Source organism: Zerene cesonia, chromosome Z (genome assembly GCF_012273895.1).
Source record: "Zerene cesonia ecotype Mississippi chromosome Z, Zerene_cesonia_1.1, whole genome shotgun sequence".
NCBI classification, from domain to species: domain Eukaryota; kingdom Metazoa; phylum Arthropoda; class Insecta; order Lepidoptera; family Pieridae; genus Zerene; species Zerene cesonia.
In genome coordinates, this window is record NC_052122.1 from 1,992,763 (window position 1) to 2,014,481 (window position 21,719).

The 21,719-nt window shown below is 33.5% G+C and overlaps 1 protein-coding gene across 1 annotated transcript; it reads left to right on the top strand.

The window, feature by feature from the left end:
- Window positions 1-616: 616 nt before the first annotated feature.
- On the top strand, window positions 617-20,645 carry LOC119835732 (intraflagellar transport protein 122 homolog). The gene is made up of 23 exons (XM_038360712.1): window positions 617-1,041; window positions 1,182-1,412; window positions 1,883-2,093; window positions 2,313-2,460; window positions 2,915-3,069; window positions 3,852-4,049; window positions 4,243-4,380; window positions 4,924-5,052; window positions 5,737-5,901; window positions 6,579-6,719; window positions 7,259-7,356; window positions 7,581-7,734; window positions 7,991-8,149; window positions 8,527-8,687; window positions 9,022-9,150; window positions 9,368-9,513; window positions 9,799-9,949; window positions 10,332-10,520; window positions 13,364-13,472; window positions 14,584-14,746; window positions 16,496-16,665; window positions 18,423-18,578; window positions 19,906-20,645. The coding sequence occupies exons 1-23, from the start codon at window positions 980-982 to the stop codon at window positions 20,083-20,085; spliced, it is 3,543 nt and encodes a 1,180-aa protein (XP_038216640.1). The 5' UTR covers window positions 617-979; the 3' UTR covers window positions 20,086-20,645.
- Window positions 20,646-21,719: the final 1,074 nt, after the last annotated feature.

Sequence of the window (21,719 nt, forward strand, 5' to 3'; positions counted from 1 at the left end):
CCCACATAAATATTAGTGATTTTTTAGACTCTTATGTTTGTAGGGAGGTAGGTAAGGTACTCGAAAATAGACTTATTTATTTTTAATGTAAATTAAATAATACTTAATATTATGTATGTCTTTTTCGTACTTAAAAAGGCAAGCGACACCTAGTAAATAATAAGGATACCAGGTCATTTCCATTAACGCCATCTAGTCATAAGTCTAAGTTACGTGTGTAAGTATGTAATTAATATAAAATCCATTAAATTTCGAAGTTTATAAATGTTTGGCAAAAGCCACATCTAGACCACATGAAATACTACAAAATATGATTGTAGAAATTAGTCCCTGCTAATTAATAATGCATGTTTTATGTGTAGCTCATCAGTGCTTTTATCTCGTTTGCAGCTTAGATTGTGTCAACCATACTCTAGATGGCAGAATTGTGTAAGTTGTTTTTATTCGTTATGTGTAAAATTAAAATAAAGCTAAAAAAATATTATTCAATCAACTAAAAGTGTAAGTATCTCGAACAATTAAAAACAATTACAAAATAAACTTTGCAGTTTAGTGTTTACCGTTCATAAATGAGAGTTGACAATGTTGAGCGTTGAGTTCTCAGTTTCGCATTTTGCCAGTTTTCGTGGTTTTTACATTTTGCGGCAAGAAATAGCAATTATACTAATAGTCAAATTTTTGGACGACTATTATGTGAAGTAAAATAAAGAGCTCTATAGTATTTAATTTTTTAAATGGATGGAAAATAAATTAGACGACTTCAATAAAAGTTTAAAATATGAAAGCTTATGTCAAAAGTTTCAAACAATCGTTTGTTTACAGTTTTGTTGAGGTCGTTGGCAACCAAAATAATCCATTTACGGCGCAATAAATATTAAAGTGTCGTAAATCAATTGATTACAAGAGATAAGGCATTCTTAAAAGTAAAGCTGTATTAATATTTCCTTATTCAATAAAAATATTTTTTTTTCTTGTCAAGATGAGAACTGTACCAAAATGGGTTAATAAAATACATGAAGCTGATAAAATAGAGTGCTCTAGGTATGTATTAATCTTAACTTATATTATTGTGAATTTATGAAAATTACCTTACCCTAAGTGCAATGAATTTAAATCCAGTATGAAATTAAATGGTTTAGTGTATGATTTTACTTTTATATCTGTTGTTATTTTCATTTTAGTGTACAAACAATATGCTTTAGTCCAGATGGAACTCAGCTAATTGTAGGAGCTGGGGAGAAAATAATGATTTATGATCCCAAAGAAGGTGCTTTAGTCCAGCTTCTACAGGCACATAAAGGCCCAGTTCATGCTGTAGACTATTGCAAAGATGGCAAGAAATTTGCCAGCGGTAGTGCTGATAAAAATGTTATAATTTGGAATTCTAAAATGGAAGGCATACTAAAATATTCGTGAGTACTTTAAATTCAAGGCATTGTGCAATTATATTGTTGATTTCATTTCAACTTGCTTTTAAATATAAAACATTGCTTATACATGGTTTTTTTACTAGAACAATGTGTAACTTTGCATACATGGTACTATTTGACTTTTTATGTATTTATATAATTAATAGTGATTACAATGTTGAATTTGCAATGTATTGTAATGCTAAATATAAATAATGAAATGTTACAAAACTTTATTCTCACTTAAATAATAACTGTTTAAACATGAACTATCATCTACCATCACTAACATCTACCGTTTAAACCTCTGTCTGAATATCTCTATTATTTGCATTTTTAAGTTTTAGTTAAACCTACCAATGCTGCGAGAACTGAATAAAAATTATATTATTATTATTATTAATTTTTTAAATATCCTCCATTCAAATAAATATTTGTCGGGTAGTTACTCAAAAATTCTAAACATATTGCAGCCACAGCGAAGCTATACAATGCCTTGCTTATAATCCAGTAACTTATCACTTGGCGTCATGTGCATTGTCAGATTTTGCATTTTGGTCTGCAGACGTAAAGGCTGTGCAAAAGTTTAAATTATCTGGACGGATAACCAGCTGTGCTTGGTCTTGGAATGGACAATATTTGGCAATAGGTCTAGCAAGTGGTGTAGTTTCATTGAGGGATAAAGTAAGTTTCTTGTTTTTCTTTGCCATTCTTTATTATTTAAATAACTCAATTTTTTTAATATTGATAACATCTTGTATGATTTGCCCTATTATTTTATTAACCTAAAAGAGACTTTTGATTTTGATTCTTTTGTTTGAATTATATTTGTTTATATCTGTATTTGTTAATTTAGCAACTATAATTATATTTATAGTTTAGTGTTGTGTGTTTACTTTCCAGGTAGGTGAAGAACTACAGAAGATAGAAAGAGACGCAGCAGTGTGGGCAGTTGCTTTTTCAAAAAGCACTCTATTGGTCACCGATTGGAATGAAACCCTTTCATTTTATGATATACTCGGACAGCAAGTTGGCAAGGATAAGAATATTGGTAATGAAAATAAGAATATGTATGCAACATTATAACTATAATGCTTAGCACAGTATTTAAAAATTGATCTCGTTGTAACTTTTGTGTATGTTACAACTAGCTGCGCCCTGCGGTTTCACCCGCGTAAGTCTGTATCCCATAGGAATATTGGGATAAAAGTTGCCTATGTGTTATTCACACTCCACTTGTCCAGCTATCTATGTACTAAATTTCATTGCAATCGGTTCAATAGTTTTTGCGTGAAAGAGTAACAATCATACATACATCCTCACAAACTTTCACATTTATAATATTAGTAGGATTACTTTTCGACTTGTGACACAATAAAAACATACAATATTTACCCTCTGTATGATATAATCCTTGGTACTGGTTGATTTTGAAATAACAGATTCTAAATTTTGCAAATCATTTGATTATTGAAATTTAGGTACATATAATAAATATATTTCAGGATTGGCAGCTTTATCCATATCAGTTGTAGGAGCTCTATTGTTAGTGGGTGGAATAGGAGGTTGGTCAGTACTTACATCTGAGGGGACTTTAATTGTTAATACGGAATTGGAATGGGTCTGGTCTATAGCCCCATCACCAACATTTAATAGCTTGGTAAGTTTAAGTGTTATAAGTTTATAATATTATTAATATTTTAAGTGTTATAGTATTAAGGTATTTAGGTTATCAATTTTTTTACAAATTAATTAAATTTGCTTTATTTGCCTTCCACAAGTGGAGACAATTCTAACAAACAAAAAAATAATTTAAATCCGTTCAGGCGTTCTTAAATTACAAGTGGTGTAAATAATATAACTTTTTATACATAAAAAGTTATTTTATTTACAGCTGAAGCTGTGCCCCACATTACTTCGTTTTTGAAAAAGTTGTATGTTCGAAAAAAGGGCTTTTTTTCATTGTTAATTCATATGGATCCAAGGTAGTACATACCTATAAAATTAAGTACAGTATGAGAAATTTTTTGAAAGAATAGAATAAATTCGATCACGGGGCGGGATTCGAACCCGCGTTTCTTGCCTAACCGTAGCAACGCCTGGCCTCTCGGCCACCGGTGATCCCGCCACAGTAATCGAATTTCTTCTACTCTTTCGGTTTCATGTGCCTAAGGGGCACCCCACGCCATCTATTGAGATGATTAAGAACCATCACAACCAATACGAAACATTATTTCAATGATTACAATATTGTATCGATGGAAAGCGGCCTTTGTTAAATTTAATTTTTAGTTTTATAGTATTGAAATGCTTGAAAAAAAATTCTCATTTATAAAAGCATTTCAATTAAAACTAAAAATTAAATAAGTACAGTATGTTCTGTAAGAGATGTTTATGAAATGTTAATGTTCTTATTTCTTATTTAATTTTTAATAATTATAGGCTGTTGCATGTCAAGATGGCAGTTTGTGGTGTTATCAGGTGGTTTTCAACACAGTACATGGTTTGTACAGAGACAAGTATGCATACAGAGAAAACATGACTGATGTTATTATACAGCATCTCTCTTCAGGAAATAAAGTTCGAATAAAATGCCATGATAAAGTTCAGAAGATTGCAATATACAAACAAAAATTAGCAGTGAGTTGACAAATTATTATCATATGTTTGTTTTACAAATTTCAGTTAGATATCTTTGTTATGAGATAGGCAGGCATGTTACATTAATATCAATTTAGAGGGATGACTTGTTTGAAATATTGGCATCACAGAAAGTGTTCTATACCAATATTTTCTAGTAATATATTGTTTGAACTTTTGTCGTTTCCTTTAGGTGCAATTACCAGAAAGAGTATTGATATATGAACAAACTGATAATGATGGTTTGATGTATAGAGTGAGGGATAAACTAGTTCAAAAGGCAGAATGCTCTCTACTCGTTGCCACCAGTCAGACACTGCTATTATGTCAGGTAATAACATCTACTTTATTTATGGTCATTGGATATATATTATTATAAGTATAATTTTTATTTATTAATAACATCATCATTTGCTAATAAGTTGATAAAGTGAAACTATTTATTGCGAATAAATATGTGACACTGGCAAAGCGAATATTCTACTTTATTGCTTTATATGTTAATAATGTATAACAGAATGAATTATGTAAGCGAATTGTTTTTTTTTAATGTAAAGTATAAAATAATTCTTGCAACTGAAGATAATTAATGAATTGAAAATTGTATTTTGTGGTGTTTTTCTTTATTATTAACAATATACTATATAAAGTTAAATAATATTATAAATATATACTTTTTTCAATATGTATTACATCATGTTGGCCATGGCGAAAAAGTAATAAGGGTCTTAACCAATGAATTATTAATTATAACATTTAGTATAACTGTTAAATAATCCTTTGTGTTCTTGGCGTCTTTCTCAGTTACTTATGAATGATTAACTGCCTTATTCTAAATATTTATGTAATATATTATCTTGTAAAAATATTTCAGGATACGAAATTAGTTTTATTAGGAGCTCATGTACCAAAGTCATGGGAAATGCCTGCACCTATACGTTATGTTAAAGTGACAACTTTATATTTTCAAGAGGTTCTACTTCTGGGATTGTTAAATGGACAAGTGCGTACAAGGTTTCATTAAATATTTGGTAAATGGTATGCTATGTGGACGAGTATATTACTTTGAGATAAAAAATCACATCACTGAAATTGTGCATTCACAATGGAATCAAATTAAAAGCGTTTTTGTGGTCTGATTTTTGTGTTAACTGGAGATAGTAATAGGAGGTTATGCTAGTGGTACAGAACACTTCACTGCATTGAAATATGTCTTGCCCATGGAAATGAATTTTTTATGACCATGCGCATTCGCTGGTGGATATCTACCATTAATATGGATAATCTGTACTAGCTGTGCTCTGTGGTTTTACCCACGTAGTACCTGATGTTATATAGCCTAAAGTTTCTTAAATAAATGGGCTATCTAAAACTGAAAGAATTTTCCTAATCAGACCAGTAGTTCCTGAGATTAGCGCGTTCAACCAATCAAATAACAAATAAACTCTTCAGCTTTATTATATTAATATAGATTAATGGCTGACACGCGACATGCTGGTTTGCCTTACTCTTATTATTTCGGGTATGAAAAATACATGCTGGCCGATTCTCACAACTACCCGACATGCACACAAAATTTCTTGAGAATATGTCCAGCTGTTTCGGAGGAGTATGGTAACTAACATTGTGACACGATAATTTTATATGTTTAGAGATTATGTATATGTGTTATTGTTCTACACGACAGATACACCAAGTGGAAGTAGACACCGGCAATTCAAAAGTGCTCCTGCAGACGCCCTCTAGCGTGCGTTGTCTGGACGTGAACGCGTCTCGCACGCGGCTCGCCGTCGTCGACGAGACGTCCGCGTGCCGCGTGTACGCGTTGCCCACCGCTGAGCTGTTGTTCACTGTGAGATTTGTTATGGAATTGTATTATTAGTTCCAATTGTACGATTGAATTCTTAGCTAGAATTAGTGTACAAAGTTTTGAAATAAGGCATATTAGTACAACATATAGTGTAACAGTATAGCATTAGATATAGTGATACTGATTTTCCTTTGAAGCTATTGATCATAGGTTTTGCAAGAATTGCTATACAAATGCATGAAGTTGAAATTAGGCATAGTAATATACGAATTTTGCACAAATTATGTAGCAGTATTGCAGAGATATAGTGATACTAATTATCCTGTGAAGCTATTGATTATAGATGGTTAAGCAAGAATTACTAATGCAAAAAAGATGCAGGATATTAACTAACTTCCCTGGTCCATGCTATGCACTTATGTCGTGTTTTAATATTCTAATGATAATTCTATATATAGTATATCTAACCAACCAAACCAAGTACCAAATTTAATAAAAACTACTTAAAACGACTGTTTCTTTTTTATATCTATCAAATAATCATTTGGTCGTTTTTGCTTGAAATTGTGATACACAGCCATTCAGAAATTTGCACAAACTTTCATGTTGTCAATTAAACTCAGATACTCAGTTAAGCAGAAACTTTGCATTTGTGTCATAAAGCTGGTTCTTTTTTATTTGTAATATAACAATAATTCAATATTCTAATAAAATTTCAGGAGGAAAATATTTCATCTGTATCATATAACCTCTGGTTCGATGATCTGCTCTGTCTGTCTGGGGGAGACTTACTGTCGATAAAGGCCAGTAACTTCCCCGCCGCTACGCAACCGCTCAATGGATCAGTCGTTGGTTTTCAGGTATTTTATTCATCTACTTATAATGTAAGTGATTAATTGTAAATTCTTTGTATAAAAAAAAATATGTTTCGATGGCTTTTGTTAGAATTATGAAGTAAAATAATTCATCATTATGATCAGCCCATATATGTTCCCACTGCTGGGACACAGGCCTCCTATGAGGGTTTAGGCCATAATCCACCACGCTGGCCAAGTGCGGGTTGGCAGATGTCGCATGTCGTCGAACTTTTTTGATGCCGGTTTCCTCACGATGTTTTCCTTCACCGTTTTAAGCAGTGGTGGTAGTAAGGGGACAAATAAATATAACTCAATTAGATTCCTCAACTCTCAACTCCATTCAGATCATTGCAGCAGTGTAGTTTTGTGTGGAAAAGGAACGCAATGACAGGATCTGGTTAATTTTGCTTCATTTGTGTACCTGAAACATATGCATTATTAAATATATTAACAAAATAAGTAAATTCTATGTTATTTAATTTATAACAAATTTAAATGACTTTATTGATATGATTTTCTAAAAAATATGTACACAATTGCAGGGTGGTCGCGTATTCTGCTTGCAGTCCAACTCCATGCAATCTATAAATGTACCATTATCGCATGCAGTTCATCAGTATGTTCAACAAAAGATGTTCAAGTAAGCAATTTTTATTTGTATTTTTAATTTATTCCAGGTCCTTTATAAATTAAATAACCTAATCACTAATATTAACTACATCATTTTTGTCAATTGTACATAGTTCACTTTTTTATTCACATTGAAATGTGGTACCTATGTGAACCTGCTCTTATTTCATTTGAAATATAAAATAAGGCAAAAGAAATGATACTTTTAATTTTTTTTTTACATCGTTGTTTCAGTGAAGCGTATGCAGTAGCCTGTTTAGGGGTGACTGCATTAGATTGGGAACGTCTTGGTACTGCTGCGTTAGAGGAATTGTCATTTGAAGTGGCTAAAAAAGCTTTCCAGAGAAGCGAGAATATCATGTTTCTTACTCTTATAGATCATTTGCAGGTATATTGTCTAAAATAATATAAGAAAATCAAATAAGGCTTATTGAATCGCACTTGCATTGTAAAAGATAAAAATCGCCGCAATTCTAATGAACTTATGTATAATACATACGAATGTCGTGTTATGTTCTTTATCTCAATATCTCTATAATCTACAAAATGTCAATAATTTTTAAACAGACTTTTACTATCTTCATATAGGAAAATTTATTGTTAATGTTTATCGTTGTTATATATAACAAATAAATTGTATATAGGAGCGATTAGACGCTGGCGAACGGAGAGCAGTGATAATTGGTGATGTGCTCGCTTATCGAGGACGATATGCAGATGCAGCAAGATCCTACCAGAGTATTGTAAGAGACGACAAAGCGTTAGATATGTATGTGGACCTGAGAATGTTCGGGAAGGCTCAAGTGAGTTGATTCTATAAATTTGTCGATAATTTAATCCTTTTTGTGAAATTATGTTTCGGTTTCGGTAAGCTAGCAAAAAGACCTCGGACATAAAATCAATATCATGTGGATTATAACACCACTGCTCAAAAAAGTGAAAGAAAACGTCATGGGGAAACCATCATGTCCAAGAATCAAAAGTTCGACATGTGACATCTGCCCACCCGCTTTTGGCCAGGATAGTAGATTGTGGCCTGAACCCTCATAAGAAGCCTGTGTCCCAGCTATGGGAATATGTAGCCCATATATGTTTCACTAGCTGGGATGATGATGATGATGATGATGATGATGATGATGATGAAGCTAGGAATAATAATAATTAAAATTATATTGTACAGGAATTTGTCGGTGAAGGCGAGAGTCTGACAGCGCTAACACGCAGGAAAGCGGAGTGGGCGCGCCGAGTGAACGAGCCGAGAGCCGCAGCCGAGATGTACCTAGCCGCTGGAGACGTGAAGAGAGCGGCCACCATACTGGCCGAGAGCGGCAAACGGGACATGTGTGTGACACAACATAACACTATAGAAATTAAAGATTTTTTAAAGGATTTTAAACGCGAGTTATTCATTATACCGACGTTTAAAATCCCTTTAAAAGTCTTTTATTTCTAAATGTATAATACTCGCGTAAAATAGTTAACGAAAACGAGTAAATATAATTATCTAAACTAAAATCGTAATAAAAGTAGTGGAATTTCGTTGGAGTTTCTCAATAAACAATGTTGGTTCTAATCTTTTAATTGTGCAATAAATAATTGCAAAAATTTCCATCTGTATGACAGTAATTGTGAAGTGTAAATTCTTAATAATTTCAACAATTTATTGTCTTTCTAGGCTGATAGAACTAGCGCGCAAAATGGATAAGGGTTCGAGTGAATCCCTCCGGCACTTGGCGGACGCGCTCGTGACCGCTGGCGAGTATCCCACTGCTGGAGACGTGTATGCGAGACTTGGAGATTATAGGTACAATTTATATTTATCAAGTCACTAAAAAGGTCCTATATCATCACCCAATTAATTCATGTTATAAATATTAGTAAGACTTTGTAAATAATATCCCACGCAATTGAAGTTGAATAATAATGAATGTTTGTTATATAAAATGGATCATTAACTTGTCATACCAGGCCACGACCACGACCCACTGTATATGAATATAATAAAGTAATGTTTTTCTCAGGAAAGTAGCCCAATTGGCGGTGAGCTCGGGCGAATGGTCGCGGGCGTTTGCCCTGGCCCGGGAACACCCAGAGTGCAAACATGATGTCTACTTGCCGTACGCGCATCGAATGGCGCAGGAAAATAAATTCGTTGAGGCTCAAAAGGGTTTGTATGGTTACAAACTGTTATGAAACTGTTTCTGTATACATTTCAGACATTTTGGTATATTCTCTAAAAGATATACGAGTTATATTACATTCCATTGATTGATCGATTATGTGTAGGTTGTCTTTATAATAAGATATAATTTCTTCTTGCCTACAAGTTTTTTTTTCAAAATCGGCTCATGTCACAATAATGTTGAATAATGAATGCTCATAAGCAATGTTGAATTCGAAACCACACAAGATTTATTCGAACATATCAATTAATAAAGCTATATTTATCTAGCATACTACATGGCGGGTGAGACAGCAACAGCAGAGCGCGTGCTAAGTGTGTTAGTGAAGAACGCAATTAGCGAGGAGCGGTTTAGCGACTCAGGGTACTTGCATCATTTACTAGCCGCACAGTGTTTGGAAACAGCCGCTGATAATCAAAGGTATTATTACGAGATATCACTTCACTAGATAGTATAAAGCAAAGTCGATTCCCGCGTCTGTATGTATGTATGTTTTGGATCTTTAAAACTACACAACAGTTTTTTTAATAATTAGTGATTCAAGAGGAATGTTTATAATTTATATGTATAATTCAATAAATATAACGCCTAAGGGAAAATATAAATTTTGTACATTGCATAGGAACGATATCCGCGTGCATAAACATAGTATGCTACAAATATAATCAACGCTTCAGTAAACGTGACTTCTTAAACTTAGTATGACTGCATCAGTGGTGTGGCCACGCTGTATATCGTGCACCGGCACACTAATAACGAACCACGAATCAAACAAATCCATAACCGAACGTGTGCATCGCAGTGAGCGCGCTACATCGCTGCATCGGTACGCGCACAACGACCGGCTGGCGCGGGTCTACCACGCGTACGACGCAGTACACCGCTGCGTGCACGAGCCGTTCGCGCTGAGTCAGCCGGACGCGCTGCTGAACGCGGCGCGGTACGTGCTTGCCGCGCTCGAAGGGGAGCCGCCGCCCGGTGTGTCCATGTTGTATCCTTTTTGAACTGCTTCATGTAGGTAGGAGTTTGTATAAAATAGACCTACACTAAAATAGTGATATTTGTGTGAAAATAGACCTTGTGTCTATTATTACAAGAATTGTTATCCATTTTTTTGCTATTACTCTAAATGTTAAGTTAAAAAGTTTTATCATTCAGACACATGGCCAATAATGCGCTGAGGGACTACTAAATACTGCCAAATTTCAGTATGGAACAGTCTCACAACACATGGATTGAAATTGGGCAACCCATTTGCAATATAGGTATTGATTGATATTTAAATAGAAATAAAATAAAAGAGAACTCTTGGAAAGTATGAATGAGCGTTTACGGTCTGGTTTCTTACAAGACACAAGCGAAATAAGACTGTTGGTTCTCTTTGAAAGTATGAATGAGCGTTTTCGGTCTGGTTTCTTACAAAACACAAGCTAATTCAGACTGTTTGTTCTCTTTGAAAGTATGAATGAGCGTTTTCGGTCTGGTATCTTACAAGACACAAGCGAAATCAGACTGTTTGTTCTCTTTGAAAGTATGAATGAGCGTTTTCGGTCTGGTATCTTACAAGACACAAGCGAAATCAGACTGTTTGTTCTCTTTGAAAGTATGAATGAGCGTTTTCGGTCTGGTATCTTACAAGACACAAGCGAAATCAGACTGTTTGTTCTCTTTGAAAGTATGAATGAGCGTTTTCGGTCTGGTTTCTTACAAGACACAAGCGAATCAAGTCAATTATGTCGCTCCATTATTCATCCATTTATGAGGCGTATTGTTAGTCAACCGTAATCCAGCTTTAGACCACGGGTTCTATTGCATAGCATTGCTTATATTCCAGACCATATTTATAGTCTTATTGTATGTTCAAAATATAGACCCAGCGATCTGTAGTTTTGAAAATTTGAATATTGTCAGCGAATTTCGTGTTTATATTCGTATTCATATCGTTATCGATTTCCTAGACGTAATAGTATTATTAGCGACAAAATTTCGTCACCATAAAGGAGTTTTGTAAATACACAAATAATTCGTTCAAATAACGATGCACTTATTTGATGTATATGGACTAGCTAGCTTTGACCGTTGTTTTTTTTGAGTATAGGACGTTTTTTGGATATATCCTACTAATATTATAAATGCGAAAGTTTGTAAAGATGTGTGTGTGTTTGTTGCTATTTCACGCAAAAACTACTAAACCTTTCATTGCAATGAAATTTGGTACGTAGATAGCTGGACAACTGGAATAACATATAGGCAACTTTTTATCCCGATATTCCTATGGGATACGGACTTACGCGGGTGAAACCGCGGGACGCAGCTAGTTTTAAAATAATGCTAACAAGTTTGATTTACTTTAACGTTTGTTTTGTTTTGTTTCAATCTTTCAACCAGAATTTAACAAACACGTGTGTGGACAGATTTCAGTTTCTTATTGTACTCCTGTGCACACATCTATGTTTATCTTGCCATCGTAATATCGTAAACGACACAATTTTAGGTGGCTAAAACATAAACCACATGGATAAATTTAACTGTACCACACAGCAAGTTAAATGTATTTATAAAAAGGGAAAACGTATCAAATTTTTAGCACATTTATGGTAAAGTCAACAGTCTGGAAATCGGAAAGCTGGAGCCGAAGTTAAAGAGTTATAATATTAAAAGATTTAAGATTAAGAGAGGAAAAAGTAAATAAAATAATATGGATAAGTAAATAAATTCAATCTATTGTAACTTCATTTTCAGTTACTAAAGATGTTAGACGTTTGTTTTACACAATGAAACAATACAAACAATCGCATACTAAGCTGGCTTTTTTCCTTATACAAATTAGAAAACATCATCAGTTTTGGTAGTGAAATTGGGCAAAATAATATACATTTAGATGTTGTTAATTCGATGCATATCATCAGCGTAACCCAATTAAAAATGTTTTGAACAAGTTTCTCGTTCCTCATTAATTAAACTTTATAATTTGATGTTAATTTTATTCATATGTTACTCGGCTGGTAAGGGCAGGTGCGTTTTGACAGGCAATAAAATGTAATCTATACTCGTCTAGTCTCATATTGACTGCTTACGCGGATGTGACCTAGTTTTATAAATTCTATTATATAATTAATTACGTCATATTTTGGGATAATCGATTGATATTTAAAATCTGGATCATATGTCTTGAATCAATAGAGGAATAATATTAGTATAGTCTATCAGCTTAACAAACTTATAAAACCCCTCACGTATAAATGTACAAATGTGTGTATTGGTGCATTCATACGTACTATATATTTCGAAATATATTTCACGAAAAATGGTTAGTTAATGGCAACCACCGCTACAATTTTTGTAAAAAGAATCACTAGGCACATAGACACATCTTGTTCGAATCTGGGTTTTGACTAATTTTAATCTAACTTTCGTGCAAATCGTTGCTATGGTTTTGTAGTGAAAGCTGACTCACACACTGTCACACGGACGTGACTTTCCCATTTGTATTGTTAGGGTGAATATTATATTGTACCATGATAAAAAAAAAGAAAATAATATACTGGAACACTCAATAATATTATGAATGCGAAACTGTCTTTATTTTTCTTTCTTTTACGTCTAGTGAAACATCAAATGTAATGCTTTGTTTAATGGTCATAAAAATACCATATGGGCAAAAATACAATTAAAATTTTGTTTAAAAGTCAACAGACTATCGACCTTGATGACATTATCTTTGCACCTTTTTAAAGGTTTGTTTTCTGTTGCTTATTATCTGTAATATGCAACGCATATGCAATCAATTTAATAAACATAAATTTTAAAAATTTGACCTTAATTGGACCACAGCTGCCTGTATCTGTGTATGGCAAAACAAGCAAAGATATTGAACGCGAATTTTTTGGCCCGTAAAATGCTGGATAAAATTTTGGCTCTACAAATTCCACAGAAGTTTCAGGTATGTTTATTTTCTATATATATATATGTAGTAGCTGCACGCCATGCTTCCGCCCGGATAGTCATTTATCGTAATTGAAATAATATAAACTGTCCTATCTTTTAAGTTGGATCAAACTGGACATGGTGTGCAAATTTTATTAAAATCGTTTGAGTAGTTTAGGAGGCCATCGCGGACAAACAATGCGAAACGTAATTTATGTGTATTAAGGTTTATATATTTAATTTCTTTGAATATCAAAAAATATTACAATTAATCTACAGTCTTCTTATTAATACTACTTTTGAAAATATTCAATAGCACGCGCTATTGATCGCTCTACAAAGCAACTGACTCATCTTTAATTATTTGCTCAATGTTTTGTTATGTTTAAACAGATTAGAGAGCATTAATACAAAAAAAAACCATTCCATCTTAAAGTCAAGATAGAAGTATTACATTTAGTTTAGGGTCATGTTCTTGAGAAAGGACAATTGCTTGTTTTTGCATCATAAATAGACACATGTATATGTATAATCTAATATATATAAATCTCGTGTCACAATGTTTGTCCTCAATGGACTCCTAAACCACTTAACCGATTATAATAAAATTCGCACACCATGTGCAGTTCGATCCAACTTGAGAGATAGGATAGTTTAAATAATTTTAATTACGATAAATGACAACCCGGGCGGAGCCGGGGCGTGCAGCTAGTGTTATAATATTTAGTTATTGTCTTGGTGGCTTTGAGTTAAAGCATGACTACGTTTAGGAATTTAGTTAATGCTGGCTACTAGGCAAATATCTTATTGTTTATAGGGATGCGATAGAAACCTATACAGTCCCTAAGACGTAATTGCTATTCAGTAACTGCCAACCTTTTTCATTGGGAGAAGCGCACGTCTTTTCCCCTTTGCCTGTGGGTATTTCTTTTTATGTCACCGTCGGCACTGGAGTTGTTGGGTCGCCTGATGGTAAGCGCCACCACCTCCCATAAACATTTGGAGAGGCGTAAGGTCGACAGACATTACAGCTTCAGCTATAGATTTGCAGAGTATATCCTAGCATTCTTTCCTCATAAAATAGTGAGTATCAAGCACAGATTTCCATGTAAATAATACCTTGTCAGGAGAGCGTGGAACTGTTGATGCTCAAAAGCGGCGGCAGCAGCGGCGGCGACAGCGAGGAGGAGGTGTCGCCGCTGTGCTGGCGCTGCCGCCGGCACGCGCCGCCGCTCGCCGCGCGCTGCCCGCGCTGCGGACACGCGCTCGTGCACTCGCTGGCCACGCACGGTCTGTGCATACGTTAACATCAGATTCTGTTATCCACGCTCCGGAGTCTATTTTGCACTTGATTAATAGTTATACTAATACTAATTTTTTACCATCATCAGCACATATATGTTCCCACTGCAGAGACACAGGCCTCCTATGACTATAATCTACTATAATCTACCACGCTGGCCAAGTGCGGATTCACAAATGTCACATCATATGTCGTCGAACTTTTAATTTTCTGACATGCCGGTTTCCTCACGATGTTTTCCGTCACAGTTTCGAGCAGTGGTGATGCTATCCAGATGTGCAGATCAATTGAAAAATAAATTTATTTGCTGCACGCTCTCTTGGTCTCGAAACCTCGACTTACAGATTTTAAGTCCGAGGTCCTCACCACTGAGCCACCACTGCTTATAATACTAATATTATTGTATTTATATTATATTTTTTGTGAGTAGCTTGACTTTCATGAGACGAGAGAGAGAGAGAGAGAGAGACGTTTTGGTGGATAACTGAACTAGCAAGGTCAAAATAAAATGTTGATTTGATGGTAATTAGGAAATTGTCGGGCGTTACAACCAAACGAAGATATTGAGGCAGATACAGCTTGATAGTAATCATGTGTAAAAAGGGGCCCACAACCCTGGTCTATTAATGTCCATGTTGGTCAAATATATTTGTGAAGGAGTGCTCCTGTGGTGACAAACTCCATTGATTTTATACACATGCAATTTGCAGTTCGATCCTTAAACACGTGGTTATCATACATAATATTTTGGCTGTTGATGCGGACGGACGTGTTGAGCGGTCCCGTTTGTTGTTATTGACATTTTATAAATATTATGTCTACTACTTGCAATTGGCTTCGTGCGAGATGTTTATTATTTCATTATTTTTAATATATACGAATTTAATATAGCAACGAAAGCACTACGCCACAGCTCTATCTATGCGTGCATATGAAAAAATGATCACAATTTTCTTTCATGTCTCTAAAAAAACACAGATTTGCATAAAAGTTATTTTACTAAGTACGTTTACTTTTGATAATGTTTTATAATTTGAATTGAAACTTATCCTTGTTATTAGAAACTTGCTCATTATTATGGGATTATGCGGCATTAATGAAACATTGTCTAATAGGAATGTCTACAATTTTTTTTAATTATATTTGTAAACAAAGCAAAAAACACACAGTGTATAAAATAAAAGACAATTTATAAATATTGTAATGCTTTGTTTAATAAAGACTACACCTAATGATTGATACAATTAAGACTACAATCGCATGAAAACAAAAGGCATAAACGGATTGTCTTACATTATAAATTGATAACTTCTTCATTATTAATTTACTGTCTATAAATTCCTATAATGATTTTTAATAAACACAAGAAGTGACACTATATGTTCGTTTTATAATTGAACAAAGTTCAGTCCCCATATCATTTAAAAATTTTCCTATATTTTCTTTGTTAATTACTTATAGCAAAAAGAGAAGAAAACAAATCTATGAATAATAAACCCCGGATATCGATTTCCTGTACCCGCATCGAGAACGTCTTTGTTATACGATACACAGTATATGTGTAAAAATTTTCAATTACCAATTTATTTGCGAAATAATATTGTCGAATATAAATGAAATTGTTTCGAAATTTCATTCGAATGGCATTAAACGTTATGAGAATTTTCATAATATTTCTCAATGGAATTAACATAAATATTTATGTAGCAACTGTTATTTCATATTTCACAAAGCAGAAGTTCTACCATTGGTGCAATTCGTGCCAGCCGAGGGTATATCGTACGAAGAAGCGTTACGACTGATCGAAAGAATGCCGCTGGAAGAAAAATCCGAAGAACATTCCGAAATATTAACAATCAATCACGACATTGATACAGCCGATCCTTTCTTGGATAAAATTGACGAGGTAAGATATTCATATTTAAATATAAACATATCAATGCAATAATGAATAGCCATTTATCGATGCAATGTTCAAATCCCGTTAATAAATTATTTGTATACATCTAAATCAGTTTAGCAGTTTTTGTTAAAATTTAGTGACAATGCAAACGCTTCAGTACTGAGCAAATTGAGAAACCGCTGCAATGTTTGTATTAGATAAGGTCATATAGACCACAAACGCTTGAAACTGTGATCAGTGAAATAGATAAAGAATTTATCTGCCCCATACCTTCAATTTACTGAATTGAGGTTCAAAATTCTTTACGTCGAGTATAATATTGCATAGATTTCTGAAATTCTCGCCATATATTCAGGGAACGTAAATTAAAGCGATAAAATTAATAAATCGTATCGTATTCATAACATATGAATTCCTGTAATTGATAATATATCAATAATATGCTGTATCGGTTTGTAGGAATACTGTATAATATTTATGTTATATTATGCACTATATCCTTCTTTATAAATAACTCTTGCAAGAGGCGTAAAATATATGTACCGATTTCGTTCCCTAAGGCGTATGGAGATGTCGTGGTTACGATTTCCGTTTAAATTCTAAGTTTTTCGGTCAGTAACAGATTAAATAACTTTCCCTTAAAATATACGACCCAGGTGTAAAATGCATCTGCCTCGCTTTATTCAATTTTAATTGAAACCCAACGAGTGAAGAATATCGAACTTACTAGTGGTTTGATTTATCATTTGAATAAAAAAAATGTGTGTAGTTTCAGATTTAACGACTTTTAAAATATTACAAATACGATAGTTACGATTTCAGTTCTAGTTTGTCAATCTCGTGGTAGCAAAGTGAGGGAACTCTGCCAGAACGGTTCGTCCATTGTCCATAGTACGAGCTTTGTTTAGTTTGAGAGCAAATACTTGCACACAACCTCTATACGAGCAAGAGAAAAACATATTTTTTAACGATTTTTCCTTTTATAAAACGAACCTTTTAATCTGAGATAAGTTTATAAAGGCATTGTCTTGATTGTATTTGAAAAGAACTCCAACAACACAACAGAATCGATTATAAAAATTGTTTTAAATGTAGAACTAGGTATATAATATGAAATGCATTCGGTTTTATATGTCTGAACTATATTATATTTGCTGTGTAGTTGGCTAGTCTCAAGACTCGGTCTAAATTTGACGCCGTGACCGGAATTCGGTCAGGAGGACTCGTATAAGATAGTCACATTCCCTCTATTTTCTCACGTAATGTGAAACCAGACTAGATTGCAATTGGGAGACGTTATAAAATTTGTTGTTTGTTCCTAGTTAAGGCGTTAATATTTTATAGAATTGTTCAAACGCAAACTTTTTTTTCATTTTTACTCCATATTATAAACATATACGTACGCATGCACGCACTGACACTGAGGCTCAGTCTTATGCAGTGCACAGCATCCAACAATTCTGCAGGTCTAATATCATACCGTCATATTCCAGTATTTATTGACTAATGGAAATGCGTATTGCGTTTTCATTAGATGGATGTGTATAAGATATATAATTATTATTGCATATTGGATAAAACTCCGTTCCAATTCAGCACCTGAGAGTTGGGTGGTGTTGTCATCTCACAGAACTCGTGCTGTATTTCATTTAACTTCCGTAGGTACTTACGACCATCTCCGTCATAATTAATATATTGTACGTAACGAATTTATAAATAAAGGTTATTCTATTAGATTTGATTGTTTTTTCATCGTACAGGATGACGAGAGCGGTGTTGTAGTATGCAGCAGGCAGGCGTTGTTGCAGCTGAGCCCGGCCGCCGTGCTGGTTGTGGACAAGCGGCCGCTCGCACCGCTTTTCTATAGAAACATGTTGCCCGAATTACCCGTCACTACTTGTGACAGCTGTAATAATGTGAGTTCATGTCATATTGCATTCCTCGTTCAACAGGATATTTGTGTATTTGTCAAATTCTTACCCATTTTAACAGTATTGAATTCTTTATGCAATATCGTAAAATATTTCTAAATAATTCTATAGTTAATTAAGTTTATACAGAAAAATTATAGTCTAATATAATAGTGGCTGTTGCACGGCTCAAAACCTCGAGCGACCAGAAATTTGATAAAAAACCGCACTCATATTGATTCACCGCACCGCAAATCATAGTAAAAAAATTAAAGTTTTTATTCTTTACTATATTTTAATACGGGACTATAGATATTTCACAATAGAATATTACAGTATTCGAACACATATTATCTAATTATTCACGTAAAACATTCATATGCTATTCAATTATTTGCCATGCGTAAATCATAAATAATTATAATTTCGGATACAAGCACCTACTGTATCTACAGATACGGAAGTAACAAAGTTGACTCGAAACCGAATTGTTGTTTGACGGACAATATAAAATACGAAATTATCTCGGAAACAAATTGCAGCTAAACAGGGCTTAACTGTCTCAAAGGCCATTTTTCTAGAACAAACTAATTTGCACAGCTTTTTATGAACTATATAGAAAATTTTCTTGCAATAGTATATCATTTTATTTTCAAGAAATTATATAATATTAATATAATCACAGTCCGTATTGCTTGGCTCGAGTAGCACAATGCATTCAGCTCTAACACCAAATTACACCGTAGGTTGAATGTTGCATTTGTTGTACCGACTTATTAAAAGTATTCCGGCTTAAAAAAATTGTTTGATAGTTTCCGATGGGTTGTGACATGTGTTAAAATTGTTCACCCCAATGTTGCTCTGTTAGGGGACCCCGTTGCAATATTCGTTTTTCGCTATCAAATTTAAATAATTACAGTTCGAATGCAAACACGATTGCAATAGAATAGAATTTGAGCAATGAAACAATGTACACGTGAAAAAGATTATGAAAAAAGAAGTTTGAAATAACGTGTTTGTAGATAGTTTCTTGAGAGATTCTCTTTATGTTACAACAATCTGTGTATGACTTAATTGTGCAACCCTACCCTTGGTTGTCCTTAAACAATATAATAAAAACAAATACTTTTTCCTTTTTGAAGATACTTTTTTTCTATAAACATGTCTTTTTTTTCTGTTTGTCTGTTTCTTTGTTTCGGATAATATAGGAACAGCCGGACCAACTATGAACGAGTAAATTAGACTACTTTATTAAGTTCTTGTAACAACGCATGTTTAAACAGGTTATTCATATATATTAAACATATTAAATATAGTGTTATTTTTAATTCAGTTATTCTACATGGAGGACTACGAAATACAACTAGTGACAAAGGGACACTGCGGCTTCTGTAGGTATTCCATTGAAGAGGATAAATCTCGAGAGAGCTCTATACATGACTCGTCTAACAATGACTCTAACGAATCCACTCCTAACAGCCCCAGCAATGGACATAACATGCCGTGGCGATAGTTGAACTGACATATTGTGTATTGGATTCTCCAATCATTTGTTGTACCTATTTTTATTTCCTATCTCCCGGTAAATGTACTTTTTCTACGAAAGAATGAGTATAGCATTGAAAGTAATTTGTAAAAAGATTTGCACGAATAATGTTTTGTTGAACATAAAGTAAGCCATATTTTATTGTACAGTATTATAATGAATGTGTGTTTTGTCATATTCGCCAGTAATGTTGTCAATTTATAGATACACCCGTATTTTATTAGGTATTGTTAGAAGTAATTAAGTACAAAAGATTAGTCTTTTGTTTCTCAATGCATTTTTGCCCCAATATTTTTAAACTCGCACCAACAATGAATGTATTTAAACCATTTAAATGTTTAAACCGTTTTTTTTTTTTTAAATATCAATTTTGATCTAAAATTGCTTTAATATCCAGCGAGAATCGAACTTAGAGCCAGTTAGGTACAGATATTTTTATTGTTTCATCATCCGAATCAACTATCCTATCCTACTAATATGATAAATGCGAAAGTTTGTAAGGATGTGTGTGTGTTTGTTGCTCTTTCACGCAAAAACTACTGAACCGATTGCAATGAAATTTGGAACGTAGACAGCTGGACAACTGGAATAACATATAGGCAACTTTTTATCCCGATATTTCTTCGGGATACGGACTCACGCGGGTGAAACCGCGGGGCGCAGCTAGTGTAACCATAAATTTTGTTTCGTTCCCAATGATGTCCGTATTTATATAACGTTGCAAATATTTTTCTCGATAAAATGTACGCGCTGTAAAATATATTTTAAATAAAGGCTTAGCTTGTTTACACGATTTCCTTTGAAAACGTTATTTGATATTCAGTAAACAACGTATTGGTTTTGTGAATGTTTGATGTTGGTAAAAAATATTTACTTAACGAATAGGTACTATGGTTTCACAAGCGCTTTTATTCGATGCATTGTTACATGTTTATTCTTATAGTCTTATTACACTTCTATTTTATTTTTAAGTAATCGGTATTGACCAGTGTATAAAACCACGGAAAGTCGCAAAAAGCTATAAAAACCGCAGCACATTATGAATAAGTCATATATTCATTGTTTTGTAAAAATAAAAAAGACACAAATGGGTTGCATTTTAAAATCTTGGTCTGCTCTAGTTGGTTAAATCAATGCGACTAAAATACTTGCAAATATAGATTTAAAGAAAATAGGATTTTCTCTTTGTTCAAGTAAATGATAAAATGCTATTTCATTATGCTAATTGTATGGATAACTTTTATAAAATGTGCCTTAAATGTATTTAAAACAGTCAGTTTTATATAGAGAAATGTAACTATTCTGCCTTCTTCAAACTGTTAATTATAAAAATTATCTCCAAAAAATGTTTATCTTGTTTTATTTAGTTATTTCTTATTAAGTATTCTTATGTGTATATTTGAATGTATGTAATAATATGTGATATGAATAACCGTCCCATCGAAATAAATATACAGCATAACATTGTAGCTTTATTTAAAGACATTCTTTTACACCTGTCTAGATTTAAATAGCTAATTAAGTAATATTCAAGCTCCTCCGTAATTTTTGCATGCTTTGATGATCCCCGATAATGAGCGCGCTGTAGGTTCGTACTGTGA

Bases quoted from the DNA above. Each gene is read 5' to 3' on its own strand.
- LOC119835732 (XM_038360712.1), top strand. From the start codon at position 980: ATGAGAACTGTACCAAAATGGGTTAATAAAATACATGAAGCTGATAAA. The intron at 3,070-3,851 runs GTAAGTTTAAGT...TAATAATTATAG, and splicing joins CACCAACATTTAATAGCTTG to GCTGTTGCATGTCAAGATGG. The intron at 13,473-14,583 runs GTATGTTTATTT...ATACCTTGTCAG, and splicing joins AAATTCCACAGAAGTTTCAG to GAGAGCGTGGAACTGTTGAT.